General features: G+C 40.6%; 1 protein-coding gene across 1 annotated transcript in view; it reads right to left on the reverse strand.

The window, feature by feature from the left end:
* Positions 1-3079: 3079 nt before the first annotated feature.
* The window catches only part of FUNDC2 (FUN14 domain containing 2), a 34599-nt gene continuing 12350 nt past the window's right edge, over positions 3080-25328 (reverse strand). The window contains exons 3-5 of the mRNA XM_003943926.4: positions 17007-17082; positions 10339-10470; positions 3080-6550 (exon numbers count right to left, since the gene is read on the reverse strand). Of these exons, the coding sequence (XP_003943975.1) occupies positions 6473-6550; positions 10339-10470; positions 17007-17082 (286 nt within the window). The 3' untranslated portion in view covers positions 3080-6472. The remainder of the gene's footprint in view (positions 6551-10338; positions 10471-17006; positions 17083-25328) is intronic.

Consider the following 25328-nt stretch of genomic DNA (forward strand, 5'->3'; position numbering starts at 1 on the left):
TGCTAGGTCCCTGATATTGAAATACCACGATTATTTGAGACCAACTGTTTTCCTTAAAGCAGTATTCCCCGGAGTGTTTCTAGGAATTGCTATAACAGGAAGGAAAAAAAAGGGCTTCTGTGCTCAGGTAAGACTGGGGAATGCTAGGTTGCGTACAAGTAAACAGTTAATTTCCTGCTAGAGTTTAGAGCTTTCAAAGAGCCTAAGAAAACCTGTTTTGCAGACAGCATCTGTCTGTGAATGCTCTCCAGAGACACTTAGAGAAATGCTGCCTTAGAGACATTTGGTCAACAAACCAGAGTAACAGTGCTAAATCCCCATGAAATCATTTAAATGGAGTCTTGTGTTAATGATAAAATAATAAAACATTTTACATTTTTAATGTTACATCATCTACAAACCTAAATTACATTTAAAATTATCAGTTGACAGTCCTACTGGGATTTACATTAGGAATCATTACATGATCAAATAGATTGTTTTCTGTGTTTTATTGCTAAGTTATGTTTACTGAGTTAGCTACTCCAATTTCAGACTCTTAAAATTTTTTTTTGCTAAAGCATATTTATTAGTCCATTGTTGCATTGCTATAAAGAAATACCTGAGACCGGGTAATTTATAAAGAAAAGAGGTTTAGTTGGCTCACAGTTCCACGGGCTGTACAGGAGGCATGGCACTGCATCTGATGGGCTTCTAGGGAGGCCTCAACAAACTCAGTTATGGCAGAAGGCACAAGGGGAGTGAGCACTCCACATGGCCAAAGCAAGAAAGAGTGGTGGGTGAAGTGCCACATACTTTTAAATGACCAGATCTCATGAGAACTCTGTATCATGAGTAAAGTACCAAGAGGGGATGGTGCTACACCATTCATGAGAAACCCAGCCCAGTGATCCAATCACCTCCCACCAGGCTCCACCTCCATTAGAGAATACAGTTCACCATGAGATTTGGTGGGGACATAGTCCAAACTGTATCAGTATAGTACTTTCAGTTTTGAAAGGTTCATATCAGTTCCTTCCTTTAAACGATTCTGTCTCAGTTTTTTAAGTCAACAAATCTATTCCAAATCTATTAAACATTGATTTAACGCTTAGTCTTCTTAGCTATTATTATGACATATATAAAAATAGCCATCATAGAAGGCTTAACATTTACAGAGTGCTTCTTATTTGTTAGGGACTGAGATTAACACTGAATCTCAGTCTTAAGGAAAGAACTCTAAGAAGGTGAGAGCTATGATCTCCCATTTTGGGGAAAAAAAAAAAAAAACACTTTAATCTGGCTATTAGTGATGCTAAGTTTAGTCACTTGGTTAGTGACTGACCTTTTAGCTAGAAAAGTGGTTTTCCCTTTGTAATGGTTATTTGCGGGGTAGTATCTTGTCACCATATGAATATCACATTACCCCACAACTTTTCACCCAGTGTTTTAGCATCCACGGACAACAAAAGCCCTTGCTCTTCCACTTTGCCACAATGCAAATAATAAAGAAGGAAACATGATATTAATTTCTGAGAACAATAAACATTGCAACCCCATAATACTTACCAACATGTGAAGGCCAAACAGTTATATGAGGATGGGAATGATACCAGCCCACAACTCTCATGGGGCGACCTGTCAGTTCAGCCAACCTGTGTGTCTGTCAAGGTACTTTCAAAATGTGGGAACAAAATTTCTCATGCTAATAAGGGCTCAGAAAGCACCCTGAAGTTTAAATAAACTTACTGCAATTTAATGGCAACAAAAGGATGAAAGAAGGTTCATGCTGAGTTTCCCATAATGCCCATTAAAAGCCAAAAAAAAGTTAAAATAGAATCCATAGTTTTCCTGTAAAACGTGGATTCGTTTTTCTGAAAATTACTTATATTAAAACATAATAATCCTTTTTATGCAAGTCTGAGAAACAATATTTCTAGGATATATTTTCAAGTTTTCAAATGCCAAGAGAAACTACTTTCCTTGCATTCACTCCACACGATTCCTAAAACATTTAATGAACAATATCACACTTGTGTTCAGTATTCAGAAGGCATCTGAAGTTGTATGGCACTTAATTTAAAAGGCTTTAAAGCCCTGTTAAGGAGTTGTTTAACAGCAGAACTCTTAATTTTTTCAACACCAGCTTCCAACTCTGTACTTCAGTGGTTCTCAGAATCAGCTGCTCATTAGAAAAGTCTTAAAACACTTTAAAACCTCAGGATGCCTTAACAACACGCCAGACCAGTGAAATCAGAATCTGTAGGATAAGAGTCAGGCATTCGTAGTTTTTAAAATTTCACAGGTGATCACTAAGTGCAAGCAAGGATGAAAACCACTGCTCTCCATAATCCTGTCATTTCTTACCATTTAAAAATTTAAAAGTTTTGACAAGGCCGGGCACGGTGGCTCACGCCTGTAATCCCAGCACTTTGGGAGGCCAAGGCAGGTGGATCACAAGGTCAAGAGATCGAGACCATCCTGGTCAACATGGTGAAACCCCGTCTCTACTAAAAATACAAAAAATTAGCTGGGCATGGTGGTGCATGCCTGTAATCCCAGCTACTCAGGAGGCTGAGGCAGGAGACTTGCCTGAACCCAGGAGGCGGAGGTTGTGGTGAGCCAAGACCGTGCCACTGCACTCCAGCCTGGGTAACAAGAACAAAACTCCGTCTCAATAAGCTGACTTTAAAGCTTTATAAAAATTTGAAAAAGTGAAACACTGTTTTCTTTAAAAAATGTATTAAGATTAATGATCCCTTAAAAAGAAGGCAAACATCAGAAATATAAGCCACACCGTATGACTTCTGGAAAAATCAGGCTCAGAACTAAAATAGGTTTTCTGTCCAAGTACTTAAATGTTAGTGTGATGTCTTAGAGAGTTGGGCAGAAAGTGTATTTTAGTTCTGGGCCTGATTTCCCAGAAATCATACTGGATTTCATGACAGAAATGAAGCTGATAATTTGGTGGAGGGACCACAGGGCAGCACTCAAATTTTCCTACAGGTTCCAAAACTGGCTGTGAGCTTCCCTCTGAGAAGAAATTGAGATCATCATTAAACATTGATGATGCTCAGAAACTTCAAATCCATTCGTATACTATTTTTTAACGCAGAGATTTATTTTGCATTTTCCCAAACTGTACAAAAGTAGAGTTTCCACATAAGAGCCCAGCCATTAGTTATGCCCATGTTTCTGGCAAACATCAAACAAAAGGATGACGGAGAGACTATTCTTACAATAGTTAACTACACAGTAACTGCTTTCCAAAACCAGAAGCACCCACCCCAAGAGCATGTTGGCTAGAATTATCTAAGAGTTCATTCCTTGTAGAATCTGGTCCTCCAACTTGAATCATCTTCTGCCAGCATCCATGAGACAGTAACTGCCCAGATCCACTAGCAAGGACTGTCACCCCAGTGGTGCGGGAGTCGAGACCTCCACTGTCCTGTTAATGAATGTCTGGAGGCTGAGTGGCAGGAGACTACAGCAAACAAGCAGCCATTTGGGAGGAGAATCATGTTAAAATATTATCATGACAATAACACTCATGACAATGGGCTGCTCAGGCAAAGGTCCCAAACACCACATCCCTCCCCCGACCCAGCTCCCGTGTCAGCAATGAGGATACACATCCTTGAGGGAGACTGAAACATTGGACTCCATCTGCTGAGCCCCAGCAGGCAGCCACCACAATGTGCCCCTGGATCAGTCTCTGCTGTCTGACTCTGGGGAGAACTTTGGGAAGAGACTCAAACGTTCTACCTCTCCTGTAGCATGCTGTAAGTCCCCATCCCACCAGGTCCCATTGCGGGAGAAAACGCTGGGCCAAAAGGGTGGGTCAAAGTGGTGAGGATGCAGGGCGGACCCATAGTAGCCAGGAAGGGGACAGAAGGGGTCGCTGAGCAGGGACGCTGTCCACCATGCTGCAGGGTACCGGAAGGGGGACTTTCGCTAGGTAGATGGCATCCTATTGGTTGACAACTTGGAAGCCTTGAGCGCAGTGTTACCACGTTGCCGCCACCAGGGGCGACGAAACCCCGAACACATTCCAAGTCAAGTTTCTTTGCACCATACACAGTGACAACGCTCTTCCCAAGGAAAAACTTCCACCCCACCACCACTGAATAGGAAGTTCAGAACGTTATTGAACTTTGCTACTGGAGAAAATATGTGCCTAGCTAAGCAGGCCTCTCCAGTCAAATGAAAATAGTGCATTGAAAGGTGGAGTTGCCAGGTCCTGGAATCATCACGGTTTTGCATGGAGGAATGGCAGCTGTTCTTTTGGGGTAAACCTTAACTCCAACTCACCACCTGAAACTCAACGTAGTTTAGAACCACCTGCTAATTTTTACTGTCCTCACCAATAATCACCAGGAAAAAGAGATACACCAAAAGACAACCCCTACCCCACTGGAGAGAACTGGATACGATTGAAGTGGATTGAACTATGGTACCCCCAAAATATATATATGTTCATGTTATAACCCAAAAACCTGTTAATGGAGGCGGAGGCTGCAGTGATAGGGCCGTAAGCCCAGGGATGCTGGAGCCCCCGGGAGCTGGAGAGGCAGGAAGGAGCCTCCCCTAGAGCCACATGCAACCCAAAGGGGCACAGAGCACTTTGGTTAGCTTTTGCTGTTACCATCCCATTGCTGTGGGTAAGTCACACAGGTAAAGTGGCTGCAGCCATGATCACCATATATGGCATAACTCAGAGATTCCCAAATGTCAGAAGCAGAATTTGGGAAACCAGAAAACAGATGACTCAGTTTCATTACATATATCTATATCAAGATAGATGATACACAGACAGACAGATAGATAGATAGATAGATAGATAGATAGATAGATAGATAGATAGATAGATAGATGGCAAAAAAAATTAGAGGATGATCTATAAGGTTAAGAGACTTATCCTAATCATGCACATATAATGGGAACCTTGCATGAATTTTGATTCAAAGAAACTAAATGTAAAACACTTGAGACAAGGAAATTTTGAATACTGATAAGATATTGGATATTATGTAATTACTGTTAATGTTTGATATGATGATGTACTATATTTATGATTTTTAGAAATAATTCTTACCTTTTACAGATACATACTGAAATATGGTAAAATCACATTTTGGTATTTGTTTCACAATAATTGGTAAAAACCAGCATAGCTATAATTTGATGATTGTTGTAGGTGAGTGGTAGATACGTGGGGGATTATTGTACTACATTCTCTACTTTTATATATGCTTGAAAGCATCCATAATAAAAAGTAAAAATAAAGTTCTTTTAGAAAAATATGCAAAGAGACTCATATCATTATGGTTTTGAGATGATTCATACATATTGCAAGCCAAATGGCTTATGTTTCCGCAAATGTAAGGAGAAAAACACAAATAGGTGATTTCTGTAACATTCTACACATCCATTGGTAGTTTCGATTTTCAAATTCAATACATCATTCTCAAGATAGGTTAAAATGCAAACATTTTCAATGTATGGCCTTAGAAACACACTCATATTTCACAAGAGATCATCTCCAAGATTAATTAATTCTGAGTAAAACTAACCTTTAATAGTGAGTTTTCTTTCTATAAAGTCATTATTCATATTTTCAACAAATACTCAGCACCTATTAAGTGCTAGGCCCTGTGAGTATAATTGGTGAAGACAGAAGTCTTGCCTCTAAAAGCTGATTGATATTCTAGTTGGGACTGCAGACATGGTAACATGCCAATACAGCAAAATGTGCTAATGTTTTGATAAGAATATTTCATTCACATTTCAAAGCTTAACATCTTTTCTACGAAATAAAAATCCAAGATTTTCTTCTCTTTCCCACCTAAATCACTTGTTTTACAATAAATAAACCCTTTGGAAACAGCCATGAGATACATTATCCTGTACAGTGGTAAACATTCCTGGACAATATCAGATTTTTCAATTATAGTACTTATGCTGCCAATTTGTTGCATAATTATAACACATTTAAATAGCTCTTTCTGTAACATAAAACCAACTAAAAAAGAAAGTAGACACCAAGATACCAAAATCTTTCATGCTTAAAGGCAAATGTATTCAGTTCCTTTCCATGCAGCACACAACAAGGTTATCTATGTGCTTATTTCTTTTCCAAATCAACAGTTTGAGACAACCTTTCAGGATCCAGTCATCTTCCACGGTGAGCCAGCTTGCAATGTGTTCTGGTTTAAGTGTCTTGCATGGGGGTAAAGGAATCTTCTTGCTGACCTATAGACTGACCAAGTAGGGGGTGTACTGGGAGGAGAGCTAAGGACTACTGTCTCTTCTGCCACCATCAAGCTCATGGTGCCACAGTAACTTGCACCAACAGATGCTTATAGAAGCCACCCGGATTTGCCATGGCAGGGAGGAAGGCACGGGAGAAGAGGAGGGACTTGATGTCCTATGATGGAGTGTAGAGGCTGCTGGCTAGAAAAAACCAGGAACAATGAAAATGAGGTCATCTTCCTTAGGATGCCATGCCAAGCAGAAAGCCTCCGAAAAATCCCCCAGTCACCAGAACATTCTTCTTCACAAATGACACCACCTGAAACAGAAGATAGTACAATGGGTTGTTTTGCTAAGGATGTCAATAATATTTAGAATCATCTCTATTACACCTATGCCAGTCTTAACAATGTCAGTCTCCTCATCTGTTATGTAGTTTGTACTTTACCCAAAGGACAATGGAAGCCATTAAATTTACTTACATATGAAAATGACCACTGGCTGCTACAGGGAGCCTGATAGGAAGGAGGATGCACATCAGGAGGTAGAAAGAATGGCTCTTTGAATCAAGGACAAAAAAGGAGTTCATGGGGACAGTTATGGGATAAGAGTGAAGCCGCACTAAATAAACTGGTTACAGAGGCAATTATCACTGTTTCCAATGTCGCTCCTTCCATCCTCTTTGGCATCTACCCTGCAATAGTGGTTTCTCATTCTCTGAAGTCTCCTCCCTAAATCTCTCCATCCATGCATTCCCTTCTGAAACCTGCTCCCAGGTAGATGCTATGAATTCTCATATTCACACTTCATCACATCTAAGATGATTAATAGGTGAGGTTCTTATTTCCTTAAGTCCCCAAAGCTTCCCACCTCCTTTCTACCCTCCTGGAAAAGCTCCCAGTCATCTGAGGCTCACCGCATACATTTAGACACTCTTTATGTCTCCTCCGTCTGTGCTCTACCAATCTCCTGACCACTCCCACCTTCCAATTTCAGACAGAACTTTGGTAAGTGGCTCAGACCTCTTTCTTCTAAGTATAATCACCACCTTAGAAAGTGTTCATATGAACAAGACATCCAACATCCTGGCCTGATCATTTATTGAACTCAAGTATAGTGACTTCAACTGCAAACCACCTAAGCCACTCACACCCAGACATTCCCCAAACATCCTCCTAGGCAACCGTCTCGTAACTCTCCAGTAAGCCCTTACTCTGACTATGCCTATGTCTTCCTGCCCCATTTCCATTCCTCCCTCAACTCTTCTGGACCTCAACATTTCCCTAAATGAAGCACTTTTGCCATTTGCCAATGGGGTAAAGAAAAAAAAATCAGGCCGGGCCAGCTGGCTCACTCCAGTAATCCCAGCACTTTGGGAGGCCGAGGTGGGTGGATCACGAGGTCAAGAGATCGAGACCATCCTGGTCAACATGGTGAAACCCCGTCTCTAATAAAAATACAAAAAATTAGCTGGGCGTGGTGGTGCGTGCCTGTAATCCCAGCTACTCAGGAGGCTGAGGCAGGAGAATTGCTTGAAACCAGAAAACGGAAGTTGCAGTGAGCCGAGATCGTGCTACTGCACTCCAGACTGACGATAGAGCGAGACTCTGTCTAAAAAAAAAAAAAAAAAAAAAAAAGAAAGAAAAGAAAAAGAAAAAGAAAAAAATCATACAACTTCCTGAAATAATTGTTTTCATTTATTATTTTTACTTTCTTACTTCCTACTATTTCTTCAACTTGCCAGTTTGGCTGTCAATTCCACCATCCTACTGAAGTCATCTTGTTGTGAAATAGTGAACTAAATCTTCATCCTGTTTCTCAAATCAGACCACGGGTTCTATGAATAGGAAAACCAGCTACTACAACCCCAGGGTCTGTGACAGTGCCAGGCCAGGAACAGGAACACACATATTTGTGAAATGAACTCAATTCCAAATCATTTGGTTAATTTATAACAAACTCCCACTGCAAGTCAATAGTTGGTTCTAATCAAATATTAACTTTATACTTGTTATTATGTACACTTCCAGTATTGTTTTAAAAGTTTTCGGCAAGGCACTGTGGCTCACATCTGTAATCCCAGCACTTTGGGAGGCCAAAGTGGGAATACTGCTTGAGCCCAGAAGTTTGAGACCAGCCAGGACAACAACAGGGTCTCCTTGTCTCTACAAAAAATTTAAAACTTCACCAGGTATGCTGGTGCACACCTGTATACCCAGCTACTCAGAAGGCGGAGGTGGAAGGATCGCTTGGTTGAGGCTACAGTGAGCCATGACTGTGCCACTGTACTCCAGCCTCACTGACAGTTAAACCCTCTCTTAAAAAACAAAAATTCTCACTCACTGTGGTGAGTCACTGTGCCCAGCCACGTATTGTGTCTTTAAACATTTGAAAAATAAAACTTTCATGAAATAAAAAAGTATAACTTTCATAACTGTGAGATTGAGGAGAGACAGAAGGAAGAAACGTAAGAAGAACCATCTGGGCTCTGGGTTCCTGTAGATAACCACCTTTGCCACCTTCCCACTCTGGGTAAAGGCACGAGCTTTGACCAGCCACTTGCCGATCACCCGCATGAAGAGCCACCTTACAACATGAGAAGCCGGAGGTGCATACAGGGTATTTCTCCTCCCCTGTACTCAATCTGTCTGTTTTCCCTGTGAGGCTAGAGCTATCTTCTTGACACCCCAATTCTTGTTTATTTCTCCCCAGTTCACTGTACTTATTTCTTTGGGATATCTGACATATTTCTAAAGGTAATAAAGAAGCAGCAAAAATATCCTTTTAAAAAGGAAGAACTTCTCCTGTCCCTCCAGTGCCAGGTTATAATCTAACCTGGCTGTAATAAACAAGATTAGGGATTAGCAAACTACAGCCCATGGGCCAAATGCAGTCTGAACCGGTTTTTTTGTTTTGTTTTGTTTTGTTTTTAATTTTTTTTTTGAGACGGAGTCTCACTCTTGTTACCCAGGCTGGAGTGCAATGGCGTGATCTCGGCTCACCGCAACCTCCGCCTCCTGGGTTCAAGCAATTCTCCTGCCTAGGCCTCCTGAGTAGCTGGGATTCCAGGCATGCACCACCATGCCCAGCTAATTTTTTCTTTTTTTAGTAGAGACGGGGTTTCACCGTGTTGATCAGGACGGTCTCGATCTCTTGACCTCGTGATCCACCTGCCTCGGCCTCCCAAAGTGCTGGGATTACAGGCATGAGCCACCGCACCCAGCAAACCTGTTTTTAAATAAAGTTTTACTGTAAGCCAGGCGCGGTGGCTCAAGCCTGTAATCCCAGCACTTTGAGAGGCCGAGGCAGGTGGATCACGAGGTCAAGAGATCGAGACCGTCCTGGTCAACACGGTGAAACCCCGTCTCCACTAAAAATACAAAACATTAGCTGGGCATGGTGGCTTGTGCCTGTAATCCCAGCTACTCAGGAGGCTGAGGCAGGAGAATTGCCTGAACCCAGGAGGCGGAGGTTGCGGTGAGCCGAGATCGCACCATTGCACTCCAGCCTGGGTAACAAGACCGAGACTCCGTCTCAAAAAAAAAAAAGAAAAAAAAAAAAAAAGTTTTACTGTAACAGCCACATCCACTTATTCACATACCGTCTATGGCTATTTTCATGATATACAGTGGAGCTGAATACTTGTGACAGAGACAATATGGCCCACAAAACTAAAAATATTTACCTGGCCCTTTACAGAAAAAGTTCACCAACCCCTGGGCTGCACATTTCTACTAATTATATGTAACACAAGCAGAGTATGAATATTTCAGAGATACGTGTATACAGGGACAAAATGTGACTCAAAATGATCATACTGGCCATATATCCTTCCCATCCACTATGCTGCCCCACATTCCTAGACGAACATGTTAAAGGGATAATCTGTATCACTCGGTACTCTCAACTGACAAAGGTCACCAAACACTTTTAATTATCCAGCTTTTAAAAATGCTATGAAGTTATGATATTCCAAGTTAGCTTTGTCACATTACTCTAAGTTCTTTGTAATATTTAAGCCCTGTCCATCATTGAGCTATCTACGCAATAGGGTTAAGACAATTGTCTGTGCTGTCACACACTACACATGAATAATGCAAGTCTCACCTCCTCAGCTTTGCTCCTGACCTCAGTAGGTATCTGATTGCTTTTACGGATCTTCAGCTGCTCTTTGGCTTTCTTCATGTCCTTCTCCACTCGTTGCCAGTCAACTTTGATGTACCCAGTATGGTTTGCAAGCTACAATATCAACAATAATGACAAGAAGAAATGAGAAAGAGATTTGTCATTTCTTTTCATCAGGATAAATTGTAAAGTAAATTCTCAAAACCCTCTGACTCCATTTTTGGAGACATCTGCCATTTGATTCTTTGTATCATGATGACATCTACTCAGCATCCCCCCTATATGCAAAGCCATATGCCTGGCACTAGAAATAACTACTGGCAATTCTTTTAATTTATTTGTACTCTTACAATCCTTTTAAAAATTTTTATGTAAGATGAAAATCAAGGTAGGGAGATCAAGATGTAAGGAGAAGAGATGGACCTTACAGCCAATACAAATGTTTCCAGAGAACGACTCTGACAATGTGCCCATGAGTGTCAGTTTCCTGACAATGTGAACAGTGCAAAGCTTTCAGGCAGTAATTATTGTTGCTTAATAGAAGAAAAGATGACAGATATTCAGGAAGAAACCTACAGCATGTACCTATTTCCCTTGATAAAAACAGCTAAACTCTAAAACGCACTGTAAATCTGATTTAAGCATGTAGTTTTTGATGATGGATTAGTATCATCCAAGGAATGAAGAGAATGACTACAGCCCACCAATCAATGCCCTATCAATATCACCTCTCTACCAAATTTTTGCTAAGTTGTATCTACCTGGATATCTCAGCATATCTGAAACTAAAAGTCTCCTGCACTGTTGCTCTTCCTCTAGTCCCTATTTCAGCTAATGGCACCACCAGCCAGCCAACCAAACTAGAGAAAACACTTGTGATGTGTATTACAAACAAAACATTCATACTCAAAAAAGTGAAGTTCTTACAGAGATCGGTAAGAAAAAAAAATTCACTTTAAAACTGCATAAAGGCAATTCACAGAGGGAAGTGTCCAAGAGAAGGAAAAAGTTGAACTTCACAAGTAATCAAGGAAAGATAAATGAAAATAATGACCTATAATTTTTTTATCAGATTGGAAAAAAATAAAGCACTGAAAATATCTGCTGTTGATAAGGATGTGGGGAAATAGACACTCTTACACACGCTTACTAAAAGTCTTAACTGGTAGTCTTTTAAGAAAACAATTTGGCAGCGTCTACCAATACTGCAATTACACATGCTATCACACTGCCTCCAGAATGGCAGCCCTTGCCACAGTAGTTTTACTTATGAGTCTATAACTAGAAATAACACAAAAGTCTATCAACACATGAATGGATAAACAAACTGTACCATATTTACACAATAGAATATTACTTAGTACTAAAAGAACAAATTACTTTTAGCAACCACATAGTTGAGTATCAAAATTTGTATGCTAAAAGAAGGTTCTCTTGGCCGGGCGCGGTGGCTCAAGCCTGTAATCCCAGCACTTTGAGAGGCCGAGGCGGGTGGATCACAAGGTTAAGAGATCGAGACCATCCTGGTCAACATGGTGAAACCCCGTCTCTACTAAAAATACAAAAAATTAGCTTGGCATGGTGGCGCGCGCCTGTAATCCCAGCTACTCAGGAGGCTGAGGCAGGAGAATTGCCTGAACCCAGGAGGCGGAGGTTGCGGTGAGCCGAGATCGCGCCATTGCACTCCAGCCTGGGTAACAAGAGCGAAACTCCGTCTCAAAAAAAAAAAAAAAAAAAAAAAAAAGAAGGTTCTCTTTCATTCAGTTTATCCTGTTTCTCCCACAAAAATCCTGCTGTTAAACTGATAATATACATGGACTTGCTATTTGAGGGCTCTTACATAAAAACAGTGACATGCAGACTTGAGAAGACCAGAATTCAAAGCATCACCAAACTGTGGTGTATTTCCTGCTTTTCCTGCAGTATCACCTGGCCTAACCTCAAGGTAGGACTCAATAAACATCTGACAAAATTCAATGTAAATTCGTAATAAAAGTCTCAGAGAAAGAGGAATAGAGGGGAACTTCCTCAACTTGATAAGGAGCATCTACACAAAAACCCTGCAGCTGACATTGTGCGTAATGTTGAAAGAACGAATGCAGGGAACAAGGCAAAGGTGTCCACCCTCTCCACTCCTATTCAATATCGTACCAGAAGTGAACTCAGAGTCAGCACAACAAGGCGAGAAAAGGAATTAGGAGGCATCCAGACTCACAAGGAAGAGGTCAGACTGTCTCTATTCATACACATCTTTGTCTACATCAAAATTTCATAGAATTGAACAACAACAACAACAACAACAAATCACCAAAGAAAACTCCTAGACTAAAAAAATGAGTTTAGCAGGGTCACAGGATACAAGATCACACAAGACCAACTGAATTTCAATATGCTAGCAATTTGAACTGAAATTTTTTTTAATGATTTACAATAGGTACAAAAACAATTAAATACTAGGTATAAATCAAATAAAACATACAGGATCTCTATACTGAGAACTACAAAATGCCGAAGAAAGAACTTAAAGACAACCTAAATAAATGGAGAGACATGTCATGTAAATGGAATGACATCTTCAACACAGAAATGACAACCAATTCTCTCTAAATTATCTATAGATTTACTGTAACCCCAATCACAAATCCCAGTAGACTTTCTTTTTCTTTTAATTTATTCATTAAAGTTCTGGGGTACATGTGCAGATCGTGCAGGTTTGTTTCATAGGTATACACGTGCCATGGTAGCCGTCTGCTGCATTCATCGTCCCGTCATCTCCATGAGGTATTTTTCCTAATGCTATCCCTCCCCAATCCCCCCACCCCCTGCTATTTCTCCCCCAGCCCCCCACCGCCCAGGCCCCAGTGTGTGATGTTCCCCTCCCTATGTCCGTGTGTTCTCATTGTTCAATACCCACTTATGAGTGAGAACATGCAGTGTTTGGTTTTCTGTTCTTGCGTCAGTTTGCTGAGAATGATAGTTTCTAGTTTCATCCATGTCCGTGCAATCGACACGAACTCATCATTTTTTATGGCTGCTTAGTATCCCATGGTGTATATGTACCACATTTTCTTAATCCAGTCTATCATTGATGGGCATTTCGGTTGACCACGTCTTTGCTATTGTAAACAGTGCCACAATGAACATACGTGTGCATGTGTCTTTATAATAGAATGATTTATAGTCCTTTGGGTATATACCCAGAAATAGGATTGCTGAGTCAAATGGAATTTCTATTTCTAGATCCTTGAGGAATCGCCACACTATCTTCTACAATTGTCAAACTAATTTCTACTCCCACCAACAGTGTAAAAGCCTTCCTATTTCTCCACATCCTCTCCAGCATCTGTTGTCTCCAGATTTTTTAATGATCGCCATTCTAACTGGCGTGAGGTGGTATCTCAATGTGGTTTTGATTTTCATTTCTCTAATGACCAGTGATGATGAGCATTTTTTCATGTTTGTTGGCTGCATAAATGTCTTCTTTTGAAAAGTGTCTGTTCATATCCTTTGCCCACTTTTTGATGGGGTTGTTTTTTTCTTGTAAATTTGTTTAAGTTCTCCATAGATTCCGGATATTAGCCCTTTGTCTGATGGGTAGATTGAAAACATTTTTTCCCATTCTGTTGGTTGCAAGTTCACTCTAATGATAGTTTCTTTTGCTGTACAGAAGCTCTGGAGTTTAATTAGATCCCACTTGTCAATGTTGGCTTTTGTTGCCATTGCTTTTGGTGTTTTAGTCATGAAGTCCTTGCCCATGCCTATGTCCTGGATGATATTGCCTAGCTTTTCCTCTAGAATTTTTTATAGATACATAAATAGGCTGGTTCTAATATTTATATGGAAAGGCAAGAGAACTATAATCACCAAAATGATTCCGATAAAGAACAGAATTGGGGGAAGTCACACTACCTGATTTAAGACTTACTATAATGCTATAGCAGTCAAGAAAGTATGTGATACTGAAGAAGAGACAGACACACAAATCAACAGAACAGAATAAAAAGTACAGGAACGGACTTGTGCAAATACAGCAAACTGATTTTTTACAAGGGTGCACAAGTAGTACTGGTGGTGGTGAAGTCCCCTGGGTGGCCCAGGCCAAGACTGCAAGGTGACTTCCTGCTCTCCACGGCGTTACTGGGGGACTGCACTATAGGAGCAAAGCAACACCAGAATTGGGAGCAAGGTCCCTCCAGCACCCTCTGCTGACAAAGTTCAACATCATGAGTCCATTACAGTACAACAAGCAGAGGAAGTAGAATAAATTGAAAACTGGCAGCGTTGCTGGGCCCTGAAAGTGATCTACAGCTTGGTAACTACATTCATAAAGCCATGAAGAAAAAATGTCACTGTTCACAGATGGCATGACTTTATAGACAAAACCCAAAAGAATCCCAGGCAAGTCAGAAATTAGAGACTTTTTTAGTAAGGTGGCTGGCTGAAAAAGCAACATAAAATATCAACTGTATTTCAACACACTAGCATGAATCAGAATGTGTAGTTTTAAAAATCATATCATCCACAAGACCAGCTAGAGTTATAAGATATCCAGTAATAAAAATGAATCACACATGTACAAGATCTATATGGAAAAATAATAAAAGTCTATTCAAAAGCATTAAAGAAGACCTAAATAATTGGAGAGAAAAACCTACGTTCACAGATAGATTACTCAATATCATAAGAGATATCTACATGGTTCCAATGCAATTCCGATAAAAATTTCAACGGGATTTTTTTAAATAACTGACAACTCTGAGCTAAAATTCAGGTGAACAAGCAGAAACACAAAAGTAGCTGCAACACTCCTGAAGATTAAGGTGGAGGAATCTGCATGGCACCAAATATTAAGCTTTAGTACTGCCATAAAGATGGAGAGTTGAGCAGTGGAACAGAACACAGAAACCAGAATCACAGCCACACATACATGGATTTTCATATATGAAAGAGACAATGCTGTCAATGCTGGGAATGGGAAGAATTATTCACTAAATTCTGCTCAATTATCAGTATGGAGAAAAGGAAACTGGATCCCTATATCAAACTATAACTCCTGATATAACTGATCTCTCAACATTATGCTTGCCTCCTGCTCTCACCCCTCTAGTGACAGATAACATGACACTTGCAATACCAATTATTTCTGTCAGGGGCCCAAAAAGAAACAGAGGTCACACTCAAATTAAGACATTTCAAAGCAATATTAAGATGTTTATGGAGTCTGGGGCGGCATGCAAGGGAAACCACAGGGATAGAGCTGTTACTGCACTTCTGCCTGAAGGGTCAAGAGAAAGGAGAGAGAGGTGTGAAGAGCCAGCACCTAACAAGCCCACAGGGAGACAGCCAACAAAAGTGATGCTCCATGACTTTTGAGTCTTGGGCAAGAAAGGAGATGCAACTTACACCATATTTCTGGAGCACTGTGCTTGGGAGTCCTGAAGTCATGGTAGTTAAGAGGAAGCCTATGCCAGCTCACGCCCAGGGGATCACATGGAAAAGCACTGACGCTATGGAGAGGGGGGAAATAAGGAGAGTAGGAGGGAAGATAGAGACAGAGAGACAAAGAGGCCCAGCCAGTCCAGACCTACCCCAGCCCTCTGATCATCTGGCCTGTAACCACATGAGACTCTGATCCACAAGCACCTACCTTAACCCTCCCCAAACTCCTGTAACCATGAGAGAGAATAAAGTGATCATTATTTGAAGCCATTAGGTTTGGGGGAATTTGTCATGCAGCAGTACCACACTCAACCCAGCTCCAGCCAGTTACCAGTTTCCCTCTTCAATACATTTGATTTTCATCTGACCTATCTGCAGAACTCACTCCAATCATGGTGCTAATGCAGAAGTTACCTTGCCAAAGTAAGGATGCCAACTGTGGGAAGAGACAACAGGCTGTGAATTCAGAGACTCTGCCTTGATTCAGCAAGTTATGGCTCCCACAGCAGAACAGCTCTACCTACCGCTGCACAGTAGAATCACCTCAAGAGTTTTAAGTTTTCCAATGAAATCAGACTGTGGGTTGGGGGTGATACATGTTGGCTCTTTTAAAAAGTCCCAGGTGATTCCAATGTGGAGGCAAGTTTGAATACCAATGCTGCAGAGCTAAGAAATGTGTGCCCAGTACAATCAAATGTCGGTTTTCTTTTGTTTTTGGAGGAACTGCTCCCTTTTTGTTTTTCAAGTCTTGCTTGTTAGTCTCTCCTACAGAACTGACAACCACTGGTTCTGAAACTATGGGTCAAGAAGACAGCACTGTCTGCATTGTCACTTGGCTCCCACTTCTGATCAAATGCTCAATGTCCCCTCTGTAAAAGCTAGATATATTAGAATATGAAACTAAAGCATCCTAGCCTACTTGCAGTTTTGAAATCACATCTGCTTAATATTTCAGCTGGCCTTAAAAACTCTTTTAAGGGAGCTATGATAAGGAATTTGCACTTCTGTGCCGAAATGAGGAAATAAAATGTGGCTGGTAAGTAACATTTACTAGTATAATGGATAAAATTTGACTCAAATGGTCATTAGCATTTGAAATAGTAAATAAAAACAAGTGCAAAAGCTACTGTAGTGTATTACAACTCCCTGCACCGCATTCCTTAAGTGGCAGGTGGAATTTCCAAACATCTGAGAACATTTCACATACAGACCTGAAGGAGAAAAAATCCACCTCCCACAGCTGTTGCAGCCAACTTTCCAACCTTCTGGAATATGAAACCCGTGCACCTACAAAAAGAAACCAACATCACACAAATTGATGAGCTGTCAGATACACAAAAAAATGCATTTCTGGCAATGTTCATATCCTACTTAGCTTGAGATGATCCAGTTCCTTCCTACACCCTACATAAAGCCAGCCCCAAAAGGAGCATAACATAAGGAAATCAAATCTTAGCTCTACTAATTTTGTGGTCTTGAGCAAGTCCCTTAAAACTCAGGTTTTATATATATATATATATTTTTTTTTTTTTTTGAGACGGAGTTTCGCTCTTGTTACCCAGGCTGGAGTACAATGGTGCGATCTCGGCTCACCGCAACCTCCGCCTCCCAGGTTCAGGCAATTCTCCTGCCTCAGCCTCCTGAGTAGCTGGGATTACAGGCACGCGCCACCATGCCCAGCTAATTTTTTGTATTTTTAGTAGAGACGGGGTTTCACCATGTCGACCAGGATGGTCTCGATCTCTTGACCTCGTGATCCACCCGCCTCGGCCTCTCAAAGTGCTGGGATTACAGGCTTGAGCCACCGCGCCCGGCCAAACTCAGGTTATATTTTTAAAAGACGACTGGCTACATTGCAGAGAACAGATTAAAGAGGAAGGATGAAGGCAGAGACTCCAGTTAAGAGGGTGAAGTAGCAATCCAGAAGAGAAGTGAATGCTAAAGGGCCAAGGTTGAGATGGCAAGAAGGGAGCAGACCTGAGAACTGTTTGTGAAGCAAAAAAATAAAACACGCCTGAGTTTGAGGACAGGATGCTTGCAAGGGATAAGGCACAGGATTCCGTCCTCAATGTGGCATTTTTTACAATACAAAAACAAGGAAGAGAAACATAGGAAAAGGTGGGGGAAGGGAGGAGAGGAGATAATATCATTTGAATATGTCCGTATGATATGAGTGGCTACATCTCGTAGCCAGTTTAATATAAGTCTGTGTTTCTTTATTATTTTCTATCTTCCTGCCCCCACCCAGCACTAAAATGTAAGCTTTATGAGGCAGAGATTTTGTTGTGTTAATTGCTGAATGCATATTAGCTGTAATCATTAACCGCTGTTGAAAAAATCCTCTCTGAACTCCAATTCTCCAGCCACCTTCCCTTTTCTTGCTCTCCTTTACAGAAAAATTACTTTGAGGCCATCTCCCTTTTTTTTCCCCCTCCCCCCTTCTCCCCCCCCACCCCCGCCATCTCTTTTGTCCTGTGTCCATATTCTCTCACACCTACTCCATTCAGGCTTTTGTCCCATGACTTCAATGAAACCATTCTTACCAAAGTCACCACTGATCTTGACCTCGCCAAATGCTAGTGTTCACTTCTCAGCCTTAATCTCATCTGACCTACAGCAGCTTTTGACACAGTTGATTACTCTCTCCTTTTTTAAAAAATGAAATTTTATGTATATATTTGAGATTTACAACATGATGTTATAGGATACATAGAGACAAGTAAAATGGTTACCATAATGAAGCAGATTAATGTATCTATCATCTCACATAGTTACTTTTTTGTGATAAGAGCAGCTAAAATGCACTTATTTCATAGAAATTCCCAATGCAATACAATTGCATTAGCTGCAGTCCTCATGCTGTGTGTTGGACTTGCTCCTCTTACATATTTGCTACTTTGTATCCTTTGACCTACATCTTCCCATTTTCTCCTCTCACTCCCATCCTATCCCTGGTAACCAGTTTTATTTCTTTATATTTATTATATTATACCACCGCATATTTGGCTTTCTCCCCCACATATGAGATCATGCAGTATTTTCTCTTTCTGCGTACTTAGCATAATGACCTCCAGGTCCATCTACGCTATGGCAAGTGGCACGATCTCCTTTTTTAAGGCTAAATAGTATCCCATTGTATATATATTTTCTCTACCCATTCATCCATTTATGAACACTTAGGATGTTTCCATATCTTGACTATTGTCAATTAATGCTGCACTGAACACGAGAGGGCAGATACCTTTATGAGGTGGTGATTTCATTTCCTTTAGGTATACACTCAGAAGAGGAATTGCTAGGTCGCATGGTAGTTATAATTTTAATTTCTTTAGGAACCTCCATACTGTTTTCCATAATGGTTGTACCAATCTATATGCCCACTGACAGTGTACTAGGGTTCCTTTTGCTCCATACCCTTATTATCAACAATTATCTCTTGTCTTTTTTATAACAGCCACTCTAACACGTGCAAGGTGATATCTCATTGTGGTTTTATTTTTTTTAATTTTTTTTATTTTTAAAGACAGGGTTTCACCATGTTGGCCAGGCTGCTCTTGAACTCCTGACCTCAGCTGATCCGCCTGCCTCGGCCTCCCAAAGTGCTGAGATTACAGGTGTGAGCCACCACACCCGGCCTCATTGTGGTTTTAATTTGCTTTCGCGCCCGGCCAGATGAAGCACTTTCTAAGTAACTACATCCAAGAACAAGAATCAAGCATATTTATAAGAATAAAAAATATCTAGTACCCAATAAGGTAAAATTCATAATATCTGCCATCTAATTAAAAACTACTAGGCATGCAAATCAGAAAAATATGAACCATAATGATAAAAAAAAAATCAATTAAAAGAAACCCAGAAGGCCGTGCGCGGTGGCTCAAGCCTGTAATCCCAGCACTTTGGGAGGCCGAGGAGGGTGGATCACGAGGTCAAGAGATCAAGACCATCCTGGTCAACATGGTGAAACCCCGTCTCTACTAAAAATACAAAAAATTAGCTGGGCATGGTGCTGCGTGCCTGTAATCCCAGCTACTCAGGAGGCTGAGGCAGAAAATTGCCTGAACCCAGGAGGCGGAGGTTGCGGTGAGCCGAGATTGCGCCACTGCACTCCAGCCTGGGTAACAAGAGTGAAACTCCGTCTCAAAAAAAAAAAAAAAAAAAAAAAAAGAAACCCAGAAATGGCACTGGTGACAAAATTAGTAGACAAAAGCATTAAAGTTATTATAATTATATTCTAGATGTTCAAGAAGCCAGAGAAAAGATTGTACATAATAAGTAGAGACAAGGAAGCTCTTTTAAAAACATGCAAATCGGCCGGGCGCGGTGGCTCAAGCCTGTAATCCCAGCACTTTGGGAGGCCGAGGCGGGTGGATCACGAGGTCAAGAGATCCAGACCATCCCAGTCAACATAGTGAAACCCTGTCTCTACTAAAAATACAAAAAATTAGCTGGGCATGGTGGCACGTGCCTGTAATCCCAGCTACTCAGGAGGCTGAGGCAGGAGAATTGCCTGAACCCAGGAGGCGGAGGTTGCGGTGAGCCGAGATCGTGCCATTGCACTCCAGCCTGGGTAACAAGAGCGAAACTCTGTCTCAAAAAAAAAAAAAAAAAAAAAAAAAAAAATTAGCTGGGCATGGTGGCGCGTGCCTGTCATCCCAGCTACTCGGGAGGCTGAGGCAGGAGAATTGCCTGAACCCAGGAGGCGGAGGTTGCGGTGAGCCGAGATCGCGCCATTGCACTCCAGCCTGGGTAACAAGAGCGAAACTCCGTCTAAAAAAAAAAAAAAAAAAACAAAAACAAAAAAAACATGCAAATCTTGGGTGGGTACAATGGCTCATGCCTGTAATCCTAGCACTTTAGGAGGCCAAGGCCAGAGGATCACTTGAGTCCAGGAGTTTAAGACCAGCTTGGGCAACATACTGAGATCTCATTTCCCTAAAAAAAAAAAATTATTTTTAAATTAGCCAGGCATGGTGGCATGCACCTGCAGTTCCAGTATTCAGGGAGCTGAGGTGGGAGGATCTCTTGAGCCCATTAGGTAGAGATTGCACTGAGCTGTGATTGTGCCACTGCAATCCAGCCTAGGCAACAGAGCAAGAAAGTCTCAATTAAAAAAAAAAAAAAAGATGCAAATCAAACTTCTAGAAATAAAAACTACAATGTCTGAGATGAAAAATATAGCAGTTTAGACACTGTCGAAGATTAGAGAACTTCATGAAATAGCAATAAAAACTATCAAAAATGAAATAGAAACAAAAATGAAAGTGGTTATGATACTGAACTATAGTTATATAAGATATTACCATGGTGTGGTGGGGGGCAATTGGGGAATGGGTATAAGACCTCTCTGGATTATTTCTAACTGCATGTGAATCTGTAAGTATCTCAAAATAAAGTTTTTAAAAAGTAAACAGTATTAATGAACTGTGGAAAAACTTCACACATAATTGTACAACTACAATTACGTATAATTGGAATCACTGAAGGAGGGCAGAAAAAAATATTTGAAGAAGGACAGAAAAAAATTCCACACTTTGCCAGGAGCGGTGGCTCAAGCCTGTAATCCCAGCACTTTGGGAGGCCGAGGCGGGTGGATCACGAGGTCGCGAGATCAAGACCATCCTGGTCAACACGGTGAAACCCCGTCTCTACTAAAAATCTAAAAAATCAGCTGGGCATGGTGGCGCGTGCCTGTAATCCCAGCTACTCAGGAGGCTGAGGCAGGAGAATTGCCTGAACCCAGGAGGCGGAGGTTGCGGTGAGCCGAGATCGCGCCATTGCACTCTAGCCTGGGTAACAAGAGCGAAACTCTGTCTCAAAAAAAAAAAAAAAAAAAAATTCCACACTTCATGAGAACAATAAATCCTCCACAGATCCAAAAAGCTCAATGAAATCTAAGCAGAAGAAACAAAAGTCTGGGCATGGTGGCTCACGCCTGTAATCCCAGGTCAGGAATTTGAGGCCAGCCTGGCCAATGTGGTGAAACCCCATTTCTACTAAAAATACAAAAATTAGCTAGGTGCAATGGCACACGCTTGTAATCGCAGCTACTCGGGAGGTTGAGGCATCATGAGAATCACTTGAACCTAGGAGGTGGAGATTGCAGTGAGCTAAGATCATGCCACTGCACTCCAGCCTGGCCGACAGAGCGAGAATCTGTCTCAAAAAAAGAAGAAGAAAAAAGAAAACAAAGGAAAAAAAAACGATAGCAAGGTATAAGCTAATCAAACTCCTTAAAACAAATGGTAAGAGGAAATCTTAAAAGGAGCTGAAGGGGGAAAAAAAGGTATTAGATACAGAGGAATAAAGTTTGGAGAGAACACATTTCTCATACAAAATAATACAAAGCTAAAGACAATGAAATAACATCTTTAATGTACTGAAAAAGAACACCAACCTTGCCAGTCTAGAATTCTATACTAAGTGATCTTTCAAAAACAAAGATGAAATAAAGACCTTTTTCACAGATACAAAAACTGAAGAAAAAAAAACATCCCCAGTAGACAAGCAATACAAGAAATGTTAAAGGAAGTCTTTCAGGCAGAGGAAAGACTTTTTTTTTTTTTTTTTGAGACGGAGTTTCGCTCTTGTTCCCCAGGCTGGAGTGCAATGGCGCGATCTCGGCTCACCGCAACCTCCGCCTCCTGGGTTCAGGCAATTCTCCTGCCTCAGCCTCCTGAGTAGCTGGGATTACAGGCACGTGCCACCACGCCCAGCTAATTTTTTGTATTTTTAGTAGAGACGGGGTTTCACCATGTTGCCCAGGATGGTCTCGATCTCTCGACCTCGTGATCCACCCGCCTCGGCCTCCCAAAGTGCTGGGATTACAGGCTTGAGCCACCGCGCCCAGCCCTAGAACTTCTGTTCTTTGAAAGGTACAGTTCAGATAATGAAAAGCTATAGAGTAGAAGTAATATATTTGCAAATCACATATCTAAGACTTCTATCCAGAATATTTAAAGAACTCTCACAATTCTGTAATTAAAGAAAACCAACAACCCAATCAAAACATGTGGAAAAGATTTGAACAGATAAGTCACCAAAGATATATGAAGGGCAAAAAAATAAGCCAATGAAAATGCTCAACATCATTGGTCATTAGAGAAACGCAAAATCAAACCACAATGAGATACAACTTTATACCCACTAAGATGGTTGTAATCAAAAATACAATACCAAGTGTTAGTAAGGACGCAGAGGAACTGGAACCCTCCCACATTGCTGGTGGAGATGTATGATGGTACACACACTTAAAAAACTGGCAGGTACTTGTTTAAATTTAAAACATTCACTTACTATGTGACTCAGTGATACTATTCCTAGGTATTTACCCAAAGGAAAGGAAAGCATACGTTCATACAAAGACTTGTACACAATTGTTCATAGCAGTTTTATTTATGATAGCCAAAAAGTGGGAAAAAAATGTCCATCAAAGGTGGATGGAGAAACAGATTGTGGTACAAACAATGTGTTACTACTCAGCAATAAAAAGGGATCAACTACTAATATACAGAAAAGCATAGATGACATCAAAATTATTACGGTAAAGGCTGATGCAGGAGAACTGCTTGAACCTGGGAGGTGGAGGTTGCAGTGAGTCAAGATCACGCCACTGCACTCCAGTCTCAGCAACAGAGCAAAACTCCATCTCAAAACAAAAAAATATATTATTAGGGTTAATAAAAGAAGCCAGACAAAAAAAGAATACATAGTATGTAATTCCATTTCCAAAAAGGAATCTAGAAAGCACAATGTAATCTATAGGAATAGAAACCAGATCAGTGGTGGGAAGACAGCATGAAGGAAAGAGCATGGGATTACAAAGAGGTACAAAGCAGATTTTGAAGTGATAGATATGTTAATTATCTTGACTGTGGTGATAGTTTTATGGGCGTGTACATATGTAAAAACGTCTCAAATTGTATATTTAAATATATGCAACTTATAATATACCTATTTATTAAACTTAAAAAATAAGAGATAAAGAAAACAGCCAAGATGTTCCTAAAGTTAAGATAGCAGAAACACACATGTGCATGCACCACACACTCACATAAAACAGTGGGGAAAGGGATAGCTTTTGCAATAAATTAAGTTGGGACAATTGGGTATTCCAAGTGGGGAAAAAAAGAAGGAATCTTCCACACACACTGAGCACAAAAACAATTCCAAGTGGATTGCAAATCTAAATGTGAAACGTCAAATAAAAGTTCTGAAACATAGGGTAGACGAAGATTACTTAAGTCACAAAAATCACTAACCATCAAGATTTATAAAATTGACTATATTAAAAATAAGATCTTTGGTTCATCAAAAGATACCATAAAACGAAAAGATAACCACAGAAGGAGTGAAAATATCTGTAATACACACAACTAACAAAGGACTGAGAATATTCAGAATATATAAAGAACTTGGCCGGGCGTGGTGGCTCAAGCCTGTAATCCCAGCACTCTGGGAGGCCAAGGCGGGTGGATCACAAGGTCAAAAAATCAAGACCATCCTGGTCAATATGGTGAAACCCCATCTCTACTAAAAATACAAAACATTAGCTGGGCATGGTGGTGCATGCCTGTAATCCCAGCTAAGGAGGCTGAGGCAGGAGAATTGCCTGAACCCCAGAGGCGGAGGTTGCGGTGAGCCAAGATCGCGCCATTGCACTCCAGCCTGGGTAACAAGAGCGAAACTCCATCTCAAAAAAAAGAAAAAGAATATATAAAGAACTCTTACAGCTTAACAAGGGAAAGAATGACAACTTCAGAGGAAAAAGACTACAGTGGAACTGAAAGAGGAGATTCAAATAGTCAACAAACACATGTTAAAGTTCCTCAATGTCACTCCTACTCAGGGAAATGTAAATGAAAACCACCATGAAATACTACTCCCTAACTAGCAGACTGGCAAAATTTTAACAGTCTGAATTTAACTTGATTATCTCTCTAAAGAAAAATTATTTTTTAAAAAATCTGACAATCTGGCAAAATCAAGTGCCAACAATGTAGAACAACAGGTTCCTTCAGTCCTTGTTGGGATTGTAAACTGTTAAAACCAGTTTTAGAAGGTGGTTTGACATTATTCAGTGAAGCTGAAGATACCTATACCTGTGACCTAGCAATTTCTAGGTATAGAACCTACAGAAATGTATGCACATATACACTGGAAAATCTAATACTCATATCAGCATAGTATAGTCAAAAATTGAAACAACTCAAATGTCAGTCATCAACTAGATAAATATACTATGGTACATTCATATAATGGAACTCAAAATACAAATGAAAGTGAAGAAACTACAACTATACACAATGTAGTTGAATATACGAAACATCAGGTTGAGCGAAAAAAGCAAGACTCAAAAGAATACATACTGACTGCATTTACTTTAAGTTAGAAACCAGGTAAACCACACTATATTATTTAGTGACATAATTGGTGTTAAAACTATAAATAACGGGAATGCTGGGAAGATGGCCACCTAAGAACAGCTCAGGACTTTAGCTCCCAGTGAAAGTGCAGAGGGTGAGTGGACGCCG

The sequence above is a fragment of the Saimiri boliviensis genome, chromosome X (genome assembly GCF_048565385.1).
Source record: "Saimiri boliviensis isolate mSaiBol1 chromosome X, mSaiBol1.pri, whole genome shotgun sequence".
In the NCBI taxonomy this organism is placed as follows: Eukaryota; Metazoa; Chordata; class Mammalia; order Primates; family Cebidae; genus Saimiri; species Saimiri boliviensis.